The following is a 17055-nucleotide window of genomic DNA, read 5'->3' on the forward strand; positions in this document are numbered from 1 at the left end:
GTACATGTAGGGAGAATCCAAGAAAGATGTCCACAGGTATTCTAAATATTTTGATCAATATTAATGCTTCTTTGGGCTTTTGTTCTGTTTGTTTGTCTCTTTCTTTTTATTTATTTATTTTTTGAAACCAGGACTCCATCACTCTTCAAGCAACAGTCTTGTTTACTTACTATTTTCCTGGGATTGTCCCTCTTCAAGCTTGCAGCCTTATGTTGCTTCCCAGCCTGTTCACACATACATGATTTTGGGAGAGTATACCAGCAATTAATAAAGTTTTTGCTCTTGTACTTTCCTCAGTCATGTGTCTAAGAATTGTGCGGAATGCAGAGTAATGCAGTAAAGAATAGAGAATGATGTTCTTCAATTTTTTTATTAATGTCTGTTAAATAGCAATATTTAAAAAATGTAACTAAATATACATAAATATTTTTTGAATTTACAGTGGATACCATATTTCTGTGCACATCACATGCTGGTAGTTGAGTAATCATAACTCTTATGATGTCTAATCGAATGCTAAATGCATTTCCTGCCACCATACCAGGCCAATGAATCATGTTAATACTGGTGAAACCATGATCATTTATTCAAATGATCTTACTAATATTTTGTATAGCAAAGATAAAAATCTCATGAGAAGTAGATGAAGCAGACAAAGTTCAAAAGGGTGACTGCCTGTAGAAACAATATTTTTAAATATAGTTCACCTTGACTTCAGACTGCAGGTGCAAAATACAGTAATATTAAAAAATGTGTTTAAATATGAGTTGCTGCAGGTGAACCAATTCAGTTGTCACATCTTAAAAGTCTTGTGATACTCATGAGCTACAGAGACACAGGCCTGGCACTAGTCTGCACTTCTGGAGCCAGAGGATCACCAGCCCTTTTGACAATTTAAGCTCTAGCTATGACATAAAATAGAACTTTGTAAGAGCTGCTGTGCACTGGTGCCTGTCTCTTATTGCAAGGCCCCAAATTCTTGTGTTACAGAGGTTCAAATTTGGAGCAATTCCCCGGCATCTGAGGAGAATCACGGCTTTAAAAAATAATAAAAGAGTGGAAACAAGTTCAGTGCTTCTTGCATCTTTCAGGACTTCTGAAGGTGAGGGTCTTGATAGGAAGGCGAAAAATGAAACTGATTGCAATTCATTTTTGTGGTGTAATATGGGTATAAACACATTGCTTTGGATAATGATTTATGCCACTGCACTTTAGATGAGAGTCACAAAGCTTACAGTCTGTTCAGAAACCCAAGGATGGAATTTGCCCTGACCTTGGCATGATGTCATATTCAACAAACTTCAAAAAAGAAAAGCATTCATCCAGGTTTTCAGTAATGCCCTTTTTGACATTTTCCTATTAGCTTTCATTGGTGCAATGACAACATTGCTGTGTTATGAGCTCCTTATGCTCCACTACAGTTTCTGTATCAGTCAGGGTCTTCCACGATGCTCACACAAACACCACACACACACATGGAGTGCTAAAAATTATTCCCTACCACGTTACTCTGCTCCCCACCATGTTGTTCTATTCCCCTGCCACCCTGTGGTTCCAGTGGAGCTAAACTGTCGCAAAACTTGAGCAGTGCTGTAACAAATCAAACAAGTTTGCGCCACCCACACACAAAGTCTTTGCCCCAGAGAGTTGTGAGACTGCATTTCTTGCTTTACAATGATTAGAACCATAACCCTTAGAGTTTTTAAGAAAAAAAGAGTACACAGGGAAAAAAAAACCCAAAACATATCCTGAGCAAAATATCCTTAAGAAATAAAGCAGCAGAACAAGAGGAAACAACAAGAAAGAAAATATTAGAGGTCAGATTTTGAGCTGGTGTAAGCTGGAGCAGCTCCATTGCCTCCAGGGGACCTGTGCCAGCTTATCCAATACATATGCTCTGGCCCAGTATGCCCTTCTAGTCAAATCACTGAACTGGTACCTTCAAAGCTTTCCCTATGATGTTGTTAAATTTGTATTGCTACCAGCAAAAATTTATTTTAAAAAAAATTTGCATACCCAAATTATTCACATTGCTTTATTTTTTCTTTGTCAGTTCACAAAAGAAAGTATTTCAAGTTGTCATAACCTTGCATTTAGTCAGTGAAAGAGTAATCTTGAAAGGAGGACATTGTTTTACAAATTGGACACATACCCTGTTTACTTTCCTCTAAAATTTGCACACTATAAAGCAAGTGGGTTTTTTTTGTTTTGTTTTAAAACTTTCTTCGTATATTATCATACAAAAATATTCATATGCAAGTAATAAAGAATTTTTTTTAAACATCCAACTTTTTTAAACCTAAATCAAAGTCACACCAAAAGGGTTTTTTTTTTTTGTTTGGTTTTGAGTTATTTTGTTGGGTTTTTTTTCATCTAGACAAAGTACACCTTGTGCTTTAACAAACTTATGGCATCATGTGCTCTTTACAAGGATTCTATTGAAAAAGCTCATGTGTTGTTACTCATTAAATAATGTAAAACTTGCCTACATTTGTGGGTTTTATTTCTCTTAATCCTCTTTTCCCCCATCTATGTGTTATTTGTGTTTGTATATATGTGTGGAAAAGTTAAGGCAAGTTCAATCAAAGTTACAAAAATCAATGTTTCTATTGCTAATATGTGCAGCATTCATATTTAGTGAGTGATGTCTTTTCTCTTGTAAGAATAAAATTGATGAAAATACAAAATGCTTAATATGTTATAGCTATTACAATAAGGTCTTCATTTTTTTCATACCAGGCTTGGTGAATTTTCCAAAAGTTAGGATAACATAAACCATGTTCATTTTAAAGCAACATACACTGAAACTAGGTAACATTTTGATTATGACTCTCTTGCTTCTCAGCAATAAGTATAGTGTTACTACAAAAATGCAGTTCCTTTTAGCTGTGACCCATCTAATTTTTTTTTTTAAATAAATATAAGTAAATCTCTTTAGGTAAAATCTTTAATATACAGTAGGCATAAATATAGGTTGATGTATTTCTACTTAACTTTAGTGCTCATACTTTTAACTTTAATAATTTTGAACAAATTGTATAAAGGAAGAGACATATTTTCCAATTTATAGTCATACCTGTAGCCTTAAAGAAAACCTTGAAAAAAAATGTATATGTTAATTTATGGTTTTTATGGCAGTAGTTATGGACATTTAGAAAAGACAATGATGCTAAAACTTCAATTAAATTGTAGAATAAACAGAAATTCATGTTCACAATGACTGGGCCTGATTCTGCTCTTTATTTTTGCACCATTTATACTGACCTACAGTTAATTCTGCTGACTCCAGTAGAAGTATTTTTTTTTTTACTTTAATCAGCTATAAAGAGAATTAAGATAAAAGGTGCCAAAGCCTAGCATGACACTTCCTTGCTCCATTCCATCAATGCAAAATTAAAGATGGTAAGGAGACATTTATCTCTTCAATGTATGTGCATGTATTCAACAGGAGCTGCAAAGCAATTCCACTCTGCTGACTCCTCAGATTATGGGAGTCCAGCTGAGAGCTTTATTAACAAAGTGCTTTATCAAGATGCTTATCCAGGTGATAACTTTGAACAGTGGGTTCCCAAGAAGGGAATATCACTGCTTGAGTTGGGTTGTGCATTCTGCTTGTGGACAGTCAGGTCCTTCTGAGATGAGTAAAGGAACTAAATAAAATTAAAGAAACTAAATCCTCTAGAAAAAATTGCTTTATTTGTATTACTTTTGCAGCTTTTTTTTAGGAAAGAGCAGGTGATGAAATTTTTCTTCTAGCATTTGAAATAGACATATGTTCTTTCCATTAAAAATCTTTTTGCTCATTTTGTTTACTTGTTATCTGAAGAAGGTGCAGAATGCATAATATGCCAATAAAAAGATTTACTTATGAAATGGTGCATATGCTTAATTTTATATATTATCAAAGGTTTCATGACACTAGTAACTGCAAAGACTTTAATAATATGCTTTTCTTGCAAAATTCAGAGGTGGCTCAAAACTGCCATGAGTGACAGCAGGGGATATTTAGCTGCATTGTTGGGAGATAATCCCTTTTACTCTAAAAGCTAAGATTAGTATTCTTTCTTTTAGTATACTCCACTCATTGCTTGTTGCTGCTTCACCACTGCCCAGCACTGGGCAGCTTCCTTCTTTAACTTTATTAGCATGCTGAACATGTATCATTAACAAGTCTTCAAACCTTTATAATGAAGCTGTCACAAATGTTTTATGAGTTTTCTGAATAACATAAAAATATCTTAGGTCATATTTTTACAGGACATGTAAAATAAATTACAGCAAATTACCTAGAGCAGAAGAACCATAAGAGTTACAGGAAGAAAGGGAAGATAGCTGTGTTCTAGTAAAGTATTTGAAATAACCAATGATAATTTTGTAAGTTCCTATGGATTCAACTTGACTTTGAAATATTTTATTTATTTATTTTTCAAGATTTTGGAGAGCCTTAGAAAACCAACAGGTAGCAATCAGAAGGCTGGGAAAACCTCAGCTTTTTAAAGGAAGCTCATTTCTCAGTGAGCAGAGGGAATCAGACTCACTGTGCCTGAGACTCCAAGTATAATAGCACCTGAAAGAACAATTTTCCCTTAAAATACCTATTTTTTGGATTGGCTATAAAGTAGAGAACTGACTGAAGTGGGAGCTAAGGAAATCCAACAGCTCTTTGAACAGTTTCCATGTGCACATTTGTGCTGAAAGTCTCCTGACTTTCAGACTCGTTTATGACTATTTTACTCCAGTTCTCTGGACTTCCACTCCATTCTTTCTAATAAACTCATGTAGTGCAATGGTATCTCAGTCCTGATGTGTCCTTATGAAAACAAATCAGAACAAAACAAAGCAAGTCCAAGCAAACAAAAACACAATTCAAGACGCTACAAGGAATGAAAACATTCTTGAAAATTAATTATTTCAGTCTCTGTCCAACTTGTTATGCTCGAGATTCCTGTCTGAGGGGATCTTGAAGGTTGTATACCTGGTAAGGTGAACAGGATGACTAAAAAGGAATTTTTCTTCAACATTCCCTAAAGAACATTTTGGCAAGTGTCATTTCAAGCCGATAGCATCTTTGCTGCTGCTTCTCACTCTTCAAACAACTAAAAATATTTTAAAAATGTAGGAATAGTATTTGCTGTGTGGTACTGAAAGCTATTCACAAGCTCTTTTGTTTAGAAGAGTGAAGAGGTAATTGGAGAAAATAAGAGATGAACTGTACTGACAGCATTATTTACAACAGGAAATTTGGCAGATATTCAGGTAGGTCCTTTTAACTAGGAAAAAAAATCCTACATCTAACAAGGTTATATAAATGGCTTCAGATAGCAAACAGTTGGTGAAGGAAGAATCTTCTAAATTTGGGATTCTAGGCAAAAGATATCTGTAATTTCCTGTGGCAGCAGGACTTGATGAATGCTAGTTGTGTTAACCTACCTGGTCATGACACGACCAATAAAAATCTTCCCTGTACCTCTCCCACCCCGTGTCACCCCAGCAATGTACCTGTGTCACAGCATCCCTAGCAATGCCTTGGTTACAAGTTTGTCATCTCCTTGCAGCACATGGGAAATACCTTGCTATGAAAAAACTCAGATTTTCAGGATTTCCTTGCCTTTTTTGAGTGCTACTTATTTTATTTTGTTGTACAGTTCTATGATTAAATAACCATTTAATCAACAAGTTAAAATACCTATGTACAGGAATAAAATTGCATAAAGTGCTTTCTGTGATGTAAGTAAGATTTGAGAGTGATTATTGCAACAATTTTGTCCCAGATATCTGCACAGTTTGCAGATTCATGTGTTTTGCTGAGGTAGGCATAGTTTAGTGGTATCAAAGAAGGAGCCTGGTGTCACTGAAATATTTTGCTAAGATAGATGGAGAGACAGTTGTGTCACTGTTCTCCTCACTGCTTTGTATTTACATAACTGTTCCACATGAAGTTGCCTAGATGTTAAGATGAAAAATGTACAGTGTTCTAATGTGATGCTGAAGGTAAACATATAATACTCATTGTTTAAATTTTCTGCTGAAACATTCCTAAGAACTCAATTAGGGCTGCAGTGAGCTGTTCGCCACAGAATATTAACTCTGGCAAACAACTTCTTGTATGTCTGTAAATTCATTGCCACTTGTGTTTTAAATTTACAATGAATAATGGGATTTTCTAAATAAATATCTCTATGATTTACCTGTCATGCAAAGAATGTAGAGAAAATTCAGAAAAGACTCTTACTTAACTTCCTACAAAACATCAGGAGAAAACAACCTTCCTTTTAAAAAGAATTCTATAAACCCAGGTTAAAAAAGATTAAGTAATTGCATTGCTAATTTGCTTTTCTTTCTTTATGCTTGTTTTTCAAGTGTGTGTGTGCAGACTGCAGCTTAAAGGAATATCTTGAGCCCATAACTGACATTTTAAAGATTTTTTATCTCAGAGAAGATCAGAATAGTATCAGGATGTTGCTTCACATGAGCATTCTATGAGGATGTGAAAAATGGTATACTGAGAACAAAAAATACAGCCTTTTTTCAGCTCAAAGTTTTACTCCTGCAAGTCACAGGAAAGAAGACATCTACTCACCCTAAACATCTCTGCAAAGAGTTTTTGTGTGAACCCCAACCTGAAGCCTTACAGCAAGCTTTGAGTGCTTGTACTTCAGTCTGCAATGTAAACAGATATGAGAGGAGGGGATGGGACTGGATAGGATGGGAGGGACAGGATGGGGTGGAAATTCCTGCAGGAGTGCTCAGGTGTGGTGTTACCTGACTGAGATGGCAATTTCCTGTAGCTGCCATGGAGTGCTTTCACACTAACCAAGCAAGCTGACCTCTTCCTATGCTCGGTGCTGGTGTTTAGTTTGAACATGGAGCAAATGGGAAATATTGCCAGCTGTTCCTGCTCTTCCAGCTGATTTGCCCCAGGGTACCTGTCCCTCAACATCTGATAGTTCTCATGTTTATTTTCACTAACATCAGTAGCTATTTTCTGCCCACCTTCCCTGTGTGCTGCCTACAGCAGGTAGAACAGTGGGGATGCCAGAGGTTCCTTCTGCACCCACCCACACAGGAGCAGCTAAACATGAGGCCAGAGGAGTCTGTGCTGCCCTCCTCCATGCACAGGAACACACTTTCCCCTCTGTGGAGCTTCTCAGTCATAGACATACAGTGCAGCTTCCTGCTCTGGCTTGCACTCTGTCACAAAATGAGTTTGAGAGTATGGGCTCAGTAGATATTAATTGATCCTGGATGACTTTGTATTTTTGAGGATGGCAGAGGGAGAGCTAGTATTTGATTAACAGAGAAAGAGAAGGTTAAAAAACAGATCTATTTTATTTTTTCATAATTTGTCTCTTCCTTTTGGCATGTTCTGATGGTTAAGAGAAGTCTTTATAAAAGATATCAATAACTCCCTCAAATTCTTAGCTCTCACATTTTTCTTCAAATTATTTTCCTTAGTCTAGTGATCAAGAAAAATGTTTGTACTCTCTATAACCTCAGTACTAGATAAACTATTTAACATTTAGATCCTAGTCAATCATGAAACTCTTAGTCCCCCCAAATAACAATATTTGAATTGACTGTTGAATGATTCTGAAATTATGTTATTTAAGGTATTAGATATTTAATGTTAAGAATGCTGATAAGCTTTTGGGATGAGTCTGGTTGTAATTACAGGTTGAATTTGTCCCTTTAAAAAGTCTCAATAAAAATATACTCATTTTTCAGTAACCTGAACAGCTTGAGAATTGACATGTTTTCCACATAAGATATCAGACCTGCCTTTGTAATTTCTTCTCTAACTACTTATGACCCTATGGACTCTAAACATACACCAGAGCTTATTAGTCCAGAGCAAAATCAAACTTTGTTATAATGAGAATTAAAAAAAAAAAAAAAATAAAGCATAGAAAAACTCTTAATAGCTGAAAAATTTTCATCATTTTCGCTCCCCAGGGCAACAACTCTGAGTTTTGGAACATCAAGTCAAGGCTCTTTGGTGAAGTATGATGTTGCCAACGTATTGGAGGATAGGGACAGAGTCAATGGAAAATGGCCCAGCAGAATTACATCACAAACAACAGCTCAATATCCATGCTAAATTCAGTGAATCTGAAATTAAAGACACAATGGTGTTCTTCAACCTCCACTCAGAGGGCTATTTAGGAGGTGAAGAGATGTGCCTATACAAACAAAAAACAAAAAGGCCAAGGAATTTTCAACCCTCATAATACAAGGAAACATTCTTATGAAGTTGCTTACATTTTTTCTGTTGCCAGCCACTTTAACCTATTTCTCAGCTGGGTTAGAAAATGTGTCCCAACAACAACAAACCAGGTAGGGAGTAGGAGTGAAGGAATTTAGTTATTCTAGTTAATAAACTAAGTCTGTTACAGAGATTTTTTTTTAGTGCTGACAGATTTTTGCCTTCCTCTTTATAACAACAATGGAAGGACTGTGCTGGACTATCAACAAGTACAAAATCCTTCGGAAGTGTATTAGACATACAGGGACATATTTGTGTTGCTGATCTGTCTGGATGGCCTCCAAAAAAGCCAGTTGCTTGATGTAGGTCAGCCAGAGTACAGAGCTTTGCATGACAAAAGAAACCACAACACAGTCAAAAAGCAAGTGGGTATTTTGCCCTTTATTCTCCATTGACCATTGTTCTATTTTTGAGCTTACTTTACTATTGTGGTTTTCTTCCTTCTTTGGATTTTAATTAAATTCTCCTTAGGCTTACTAGCTTGACATTTTCTTCTTCTATTTTTTTTTTTTTTTTTTTTTGGTGTAAAAATGAAGGAATCCTTTTTACTAGGCCACTTTTCCCAAATCTCACTGCTCTATCTATAATTTAAATGAGTCATTAATGCACAATATCCAAATAAAGCCTTGTGAATTTGGATCAGGCGGGTATAACAAGCTTTCTGACTATTATGGAACTGATTATCACCCATTATGTAAAATACACATGGTTTTCACAGCTTTGCAGAAATAGAAAAATCTTAGTTTGCGCCTTAGCCTAACAATGCTGAACTTTGTGGATAGAACATATAGAAAGCGTTTGATGTTGGCTGCCAGGTGAGAACTGGGTCCCCACTAAAATCCAGAAGGCATTTTGCTGTTCCTTTCCTTGCAGCCAAGATTTCAGCTTGTCACAGATTGCAAATATGAATTCCTTTTTTTTTTTCTTTGTTTTTCCAGTTTTCTTCTCCCACACAAATCAATCCTGCACTGATTCAGTTTTATTAGATTTACTCTCAAATCATAATGCTGTAACTGAGAACAGAATCAGACCCAGCAATGCATTTTGTCTTCAAAATAATTAGCTGCATTCTATACAGTCTCCCATTTCTTTCCAGCTATGTATCCTCTCTGAAGAACCTATATACTGAATTTACACAAGCTGTGTAACAAGAGTCCTTTTATAATATGGACTACCATGATTGGAGAGAGCCTTATAAAGACAGAGCACCACACTTGAATAATTCACGTGCATAGAATCCACATACAGACCCAAAGTTATTAACCAGGCAGAGTAAGTTTTTCTGATCATCACACTGTGCCTTTTTTAAAATAAAGTGCTATTTGCTTATGGCTAAACCTTATATGTGGCTATTGCATGCACATTTCAGGCTGCATTGTCAAAAACCAAAACACCTTCACCAAAAATGATGGAGCCTAAGCACTAGGGCAATGACAATTTTTGTTGGTTTTGTTTTGTTTGCTTGTTTGTTTGTTTCCATTTTATTTTGCATTCCAACAGAATTTTTGTCAAACATAGAGCACGTGAACACACAACACTTTCCTTCACTGTTCCCCACACAGAGCTGTTCACAGAAGAGGGAGTACTAAGGAGGAATGTTTCTAAAGCCACAGACAACTTCTCCACTTATTTCAGGTTTCGTGGTTTCTCTTTTATCTTGTTTGCTTGTTTTTCTTATATTTAATATTATGACAAAACATTATAAGAAAATCTTCCTTTAAGTAGTGTGAATATCAAATAGTATTTGTCAATCCCTGAATCATGCTATTCAAAGTGCTTAAATCTACACTAAAAATAGAAGAAGAGAAAATTACTTCCCATGTGGCTAAGGAAAGACCTACCCATTTTCAAATAATTACATCCTACATTTATTCCACATCCCAGTCTTTACACCAGGGCATGTAAAGGGGAAAAGAATAATGCATTGCTTTCAGAGGATCCTGGGGTATTTGGGACTGTTGTGATTTAAGCCCAGATGGAAATTAAGCACCACACTGCCACTCACTCAACCCCTCCCCTTCTCCTCCCCTCAGCCCAGTGAAAACCAGGACAGGCATCCAAATGAATGAAGGAAAATGCCATCAGTGCCTGACAGGTGTCTGTAAGAGCAAATAAATAATAGCTTTTTTAAAGCAAACGTGCAAAGTTCTCTTAAAATTTTATGTGACCTGGCAGCCTAATTTCCATTTTGTGGATGTTTGGCACATGTCCAGAGACACTATAATAAAGAACGGGTTGTAGAAAAGGACTTGAAATTAATCTCAGAGAAATAAACATTTTAAGCAAATGAAAGTGTACACCTCAAAGGTCTATTAGCTTCTTATGCAGATGCTGAGATTTCTTGACTTTCACAACAGAAGAACAGTCATTTCTTCCCACACTGTCAGTTCTGGATTGCTCCCACAAATATCTCTCAACCTGCAGCTTCTCCACTCACTTCTCATTAAGACCAAAATATTATAAGCTCTACTTTTCTTGTTGTGACAATCATGATGAGCAAACCCCACAACATCCATTATATTGGCCGATATCATTCAGCTGCCACAAAAACACCTAAAGCTAATTAATTACATAAATAGACTCCAAGGCCTGTTTGCCAGGACACCAGTTACACTTCTGCCAGGGTAAATCAAACCCAAGGCTCTATGACAGTGTGCTGCAACCAGTAGCTCTACTCCAGCTCCTCTGCTTCTGCCAGCAGAGAGCTTGGCCTGAATTTGTTGTAGAGCTGCACCACTCCTCTCTACTTCTAAAACCAGAAAGGACTTTCTGTTATTTAAAACATAAGTATGAGCAAGGTGCTTATTTAATTTGTCTCAAAGGTGTCTGGATGTAAACACAGTGGTGGGCTTTTATTCATCCCTGTCAGCCATGGTACATGCATTATTTGCAACTCCTCAAAGATGGAATCATACATAAAAATAAAACTAATTTATTTATTCATTAAAGTGAATATTTTTTTTAATACTTCCAGGTCTGATTTAAATATTAATTTTGTATAAATAAAGTTTATTCTGAAAACAGTTATATTTCTGGTAATCACGTCATTTTTTCTGCCTGAGTTCTTACTGAAATCATGTTGAAATTAATAAAGTTTTATTTATCGTTACAAGCTAAAACCAAATGAAAGAAGATTTCTTAATCTTGAATATATAATTTTAAAGCAAATACAGTTTTTGGAACATTAAAATACAAGGGACTCTGAAATCCACAGGAAAATAATGTTTTGCTCTTACTTTTTTTTTTGAAAATAACACTTTCTATAATACAAAGTGACAAACCATCTACAATACTGTCTTTTTTATTCCCCTTTGGTTTGGAAGTCATCACTGTACATATCAGCAGGACTCTGCACTTCAGTGTCTATTGCCTCACTTGTCTTACTCGCCTGACATTTGCAAATGTTATTTGCAAGATTTTGAAAGTTGAGAAAGGAAAAAAAAAAAAAGAGTGCTTAAAAAATAAAATCCACAACCACATTAATACTCTTCCAGGACGTGTTAAAAATAGGGTTGCTTTTATATTTATAAAAGGCATACAACCAACTCATTCTTAAAATAAGAATTAAGAAAGAAACCAAACCCAAGAAAGCAAAAACCAAACCGGCTATAGTTTCTACACACTCTAGTGACTACTGTGAAGCAACCGATACAGATTGGGTATTTTCTCTTGTTTGACAGGTATCTACCAAGTTACATGTTAGATGGTCAGACTGTAGTACTACCCCAAATGGGGCTCTTTGTAAGGGCAGGGAAGGAGCAGTGCACATTACGGGAGTAGAAATGAAACTGGAGCTCTCAGTGAGCAGTGGGGTCCTTCTAAGAACAAAAACTCTCCAAAAGAGGTGAGCTGCAGCAGGCATGGCTAGGCAGGCCAACAAAATGGATGGTGCTTCTGATATCAACATAGCTTTGTCCAAGCATTCCCAAGAGAGGTTATAAACAAACAAACAAAAAAGTCTAAAACTATACTAATGAAGCAAAAAAGTTTCCTATCTATACAGCAGTCTCTTCATTTAAAAAAAATGTAAATATACAAATTCCAATGACATATAAAACAAAGTCAAAAATGTGAATGGGAAGAGACATGGGTAAAACAGGAAGACTGATGCTACAAAGAAATTGAAAAAACATATGTACAAGACCCTGTTTTTCCTCGTTTGTTATCGATTGTAATGCATGTTTAACAGCAGCAGTCGAGGATGTAGTTCCAGGCACCAGACTGCAGACTCTGCTCCTACTCAAGGGGGTTGGCAGCCCCTTGCATGTCGGTCACCAAATGACACTGGATATACTGGTCTCCCGTGGCAGGAGGGGCAGTATGGCACTGTTTGTGTGAGCCTCTTCGGGGTTCTGCTCCCTGTTAGTTTTTGTCTGCGGCCGCTGCCCGTTTATAAGTGTCATGGGGATGTTGCAGTAGGTGTGCTGGTTACCTATTGAGGTAAGAGGCAGGGTGCCAGCAGGAGGTACATCGTACTCATAGCTCCGGTAATAGTGTTTCTGGCGCATCTGTGAATGATATGTGTTATGAAAGGTGGAGCGCAGGTCTGGATGGGCAGTGGCAAGAGCAGTGGAGGTGGCAGCAGCCATGGAAATTGCGGAGACTGTCTGCAGTTCCCCAAAGGGCCCCTGCTCACTGACATCTAAAACCTGCTCGTTTGTCATGGGTTCAATCCTCTTAAAAGGCATTTCGTACTGTAAACGTTTCCAGAACTTGGAATTCAACTTGTTGCATTTTGGTCCGTGCCATTTAATGACAGTGAGGAGCTTGATGGTATGTTTTAGGGCCTCAACCTCCTGGTAGTTCATAACTCCTCGTAGTTCACTGCATTCAATCAGTATCACTTTGATTTCTCCCGTGACTAACATATTTCGAAGCCTTGTTTCCAGTTCAAAGATGCTCCAACCTCTTCTTACCACGTAACTTGGAGTCATGACGATGATCAGTCGCTTGCTTTGGTCTACACATCTTGCCACGTCTTCAATGTAGGCTACAAAACAAAACAATTGCTCAAAAAGCAATCTAAGAAAACAGTCTGCTCTCATAAACTGGTGAGAAAGAACAGAGGCAAATCCCTGCTCCCAGATGATCTCACTGAAATATGCAAAAAACATCATTTATAAATGTGCCAGGCTGGCCTGGCAGAGCATGATGTTGAGCAACCTGCTCTATGTGGACCTGCTTGAGCAAGGAGGTTGGAAAATATGACATCTACAGGCCCCTTCCAACTTCAGCCATTCTGTGATCCTGCAAAACATCTACTCTCACATGTGCTATGGATTGTGAGTGTTTCTTCATGAGCTGTGGCTTTGTATCATCTATATTGATATTGGAACAAATATGCCCATCATGATTTTTACCTTTTAAAAGGCAAGGTCACGCAGTTAGACAACTGAGCAGCAGCCATGTGCTTCAGGACCTCAGTCTCAAATCCAAATGATACGCTAAGTTGTTTTGGTAGGCTAAGATTCTGTTTTTCCTACATGCCCCTTCCACACGCATTCATAAAAATTGTTATTTCCTGCAAATTAGTGTTTAGTGTGCTGTAGATTTAAAAAATATCCATTAGATTGCTTGATGTTCTATGTTGTTTGTCTATACCAAGCATCCTTTCTTTTATCTTTCATTAAAGGTATTAAACTTAGTCACTGTCTATATGGTTACACTGAAGTCATGAAGAATATTACAACAACTAACAAAATATTACTGCACTTATGTTGGAATATGTGAGAGGAACATGAAAAAGATCTACTTGTACCAGCTGGAATCAATTCTAGTATTCAGTCTCTGAGAATGATCAAGTACATCCACTATAGAATTGGCTACAGTGGACACTGACAGAATTCACTACTTTTTTTTTCTGGTGTATTTCTCAATCATTATCTTAGTCCAAACACAGTTTTTTCCTTCCTGTGTGAATTTCTGTAATATTTAGAATCATGGATATATTTCCAAACAAAATCTAAGGAACTGAAAACACAGAACTTGGTATTCATTCCTAGATGTGCAAGTTCTCAAAAAATCTGAAAAATGTTAGTTTCTTTCATTTCCTTTACTTATGCATCCCCTTTCTGCACTGTTTAACCTTCAATTAAAACAATACAATTACTAAATAATGATCCTCTTATCTGGGAAATGCACATTAAGGTTTGGTGGCTTATCCTCACCATTCTCGAAGACATGGGAGAAAAGATCACATTCTGAAGGAGTAGATTTAGAAGCAAGACTAAAACAATCCCTGCAATCACTCATTTTCTCATTCAATATCATATGAAAATAAAGATATTACTTACTTCCTGTGGGAATCAAATCTCTGTCTGGTATGAACAACTTGTATCCATAATGCTTTTCCAGCATATCTGGTAGAATCTCAAGAGCAAATCTTTCTTCTTCTCCAGTTTCTTGATTCCACTGGTCAGGATCCACTTTGGTATAAGATAGATATGCATCATAATCTTTGTTGTCTAAGGAAAGAGGGAAATTAAGTTAGTTTATTCCTTATTTTAAGAGTTTTCCCAGATATTTCCTCAGGTATTATTTCTGGGAGAATTTTCTGGGAACAAGAAATGGTTTAGATAAAATGGCAAGCTTTCACCCAGTCTCCAGATATGCATCCATTCAGCTTTCCTGTTTCCCCTGGTAGGGATAATCCTGAGTTACACAGACACAAGGAAGAAAGGCTCCATATCCATAGACAGAAGTCAGTTTATGTAAGGATCTGAATGAAGGAAATACATTCAACAGCAGGGTGACAGCTCATGAGCACAAAAGTCAAAAGTCACTGAGAATTTGCATTCTTCTCTAGCATAAAAGGAGAATGAAGAGCATGGAAATAACTGGGCTAATGTAAATGTCTCTGCTGCATAGTAAAAGTATTTCAGTTTTACCAGAATATTACTATAAATTTAGGACCTAAGGCTGAAATGCTGTAAGTGTACATATAGCATTCCTTGTAAAACTCTTTAATTCTCCCGGTCTGAAATTATTGCCAAGCTTAAATCTTTCCAGCATCAGCTCCTGATAATGTAATTTAAATTTCTTGAATTCTGTGCACTTAAATTTGCAAATTTAATGTTGTATTAATGTAAATTTCATTACTTAACAGTGTGTTACTTAAATATGAGAAATAACCATGCCTGTGTTTTAAATGTGCTTGGTGTGCCTACTTGAAAGACTGAATCAAAAGGGCTGCCATTAATTTTCATTAGGAGGTCAATAATGCCAAGTGTTCTGGAACTAATTCAGTGGAATAAGAGGTCACGTTTTGACTTTTGTTGTGAAGAAAGCAGAGGAAAATCAATGACAAGAGTAATGAAATGTTAACATCCTTCTAACTCTCTTGACAACATTATGAACAGACACCCAGAATATCAATCGCTTATAAAAGAGATCTGATTGAATATTCTAAATACTGTGTGTCTTAACTAATGTTATATTCAGTCAGTGCTGACTTCATTTATTTATTGAGCAGCTCCTTTCTTCATTTTACACCCTTTTGTAGTCTAGTAGCATTATTTTGTAAAACCTGCCAGCTGTAGGGTAGACTGAAAGAGTGTAAATGAAATTAATGGAGCGGTGCTAATCTTGAGCAGTCCTCTCTCCCTTCTGAGGAACCATATCCCTTCTGATATGTTCACCATGCTAATTAACATTTGCAGATGACAGAACAAATGTGGTTGCACTGTTACTACTTTTAAACTTTCTAAACCCGTGAAATGGCCATTCTGTGCTCATTCTGTTCCCTGCACATCTTTTGTGCGATATTATCTAATGCATTGTTATAGCCACAGGAAAAAACAAACAAACAAACAAACAAAACAGGTGAAAAAAAAACCCCAACCAAAACAACAGCAAAAAAGGGAAACTAAGAAAAAGAGAAGCACTGCCTTTTATGGGTCACACTTTCCAGGATTTTTTGGGATTTTTATTTATGATAACATGTCCTTTAACAATAGAAAAGCATTTCCTGCCTTTGATAATGCCTTAAAATAAGATGGATTTGATCAAGTATGATGTAGAAGGACATACACTGCAGGTTTTTGTTTCTGCAGTAGAACAGTGATAACTCAGCAAAAGACTTACCACACAGTGAGGTCAACAAATATATGGGGAAATTATTACAACTGAAAAAATGCTTGTGCTGCAATGACATATTCTATTGTCATACATTAATGGTCATGACCATGGTACATGCTTGAGACAAGTGCTGCTCTGTTCAGTCTTTGAGTAAAGATGAGAATGCATCATTTTTCAAAGAGATAAATAATAAGAAAAAAAGCAGAATTCAAACTGTTTTAAAGGCTGAGTATTGCCTGCTAAGATACAAACACACATTCTTACTTGGAGGGGATTATTTGTGCTGTGACATTGTTTTACTGCATATGCAAATATCGCACTTATGCATTTAGTCAAAGTACACATTTTTTGTACCATGGAGGCTCCAGCATCTCTCCTAACTACAGCTGCATCACCCTGTATTGCAGGGAAGATATCTTTGCCTCCTAGTTTTACTAGTATTTGTAGGGCAAAGAATGGTTGGGGTCTAGGGTATATCTGCAGAGATGTTTTCAGGCATCAGGTATGGGGCAGCTCTGGATTAATTCATCACAATGAGGTCAAATGCAGCTTGTGCTCAAGGTGTGATGCCTTCAGTCCACAAATGTTTCAGTCAGCCCCAAACCACGAGTACTGCAAGACTGCAGGCAAAACAGACTGAGTTACAAACTGTCCTATCAACTCAACCATTCTATGGAGCTAAAAAGGAGAAGATTTTAAGTGAGCAATGGTCATGG

General features: G+C 36.7%; 1 protein-coding gene across 4 annotated transcripts in view; it reads right to left on the minus strand.

Moving 5' to 3' along the window:
• Positions 1-458: 458 nt before the first annotated feature.
• Positions 459-17055, minus strand: part of IL1RAPL1 (interleukin 1 receptor accessory protein like 1) — a 686647-nt gene continuing 670050 nt past the window's right edge. For all 4 annotated transcript variants that reach the window (XM_064707010.1, XM_064707004.1, XM_064707014.1 and 1 more), the window contains 2 exons: positions 14557-14727; positions 459-13253 (listed from right to left, as the gene is read on the minus strand). In XM_064707010.1, the coding sequence (XP_064563080.1) occupies positions 12535-13253; positions 14557-14727 (890 nt within the window). In that variant the 3' untranslated portion in view covers positions 459-12534. The remainder of the gene's footprint in view (positions 13254-14556; positions 14728-17055) is intronic.

Source organism: Zonotrichia leucophrys, chromosome 1 (assembly GCF_028769735.1).
Source record: "Zonotrichia leucophrys gambelii isolate GWCS_2022_RI chromosome 1, RI_Zleu_2.0, whole genome shotgun sequence".
NCBI lineage: Eukaryota > Metazoa > Chordata > Aves > Passeriformes > Passerellidae > Zonotrichia > Zonotrichia leucophrys.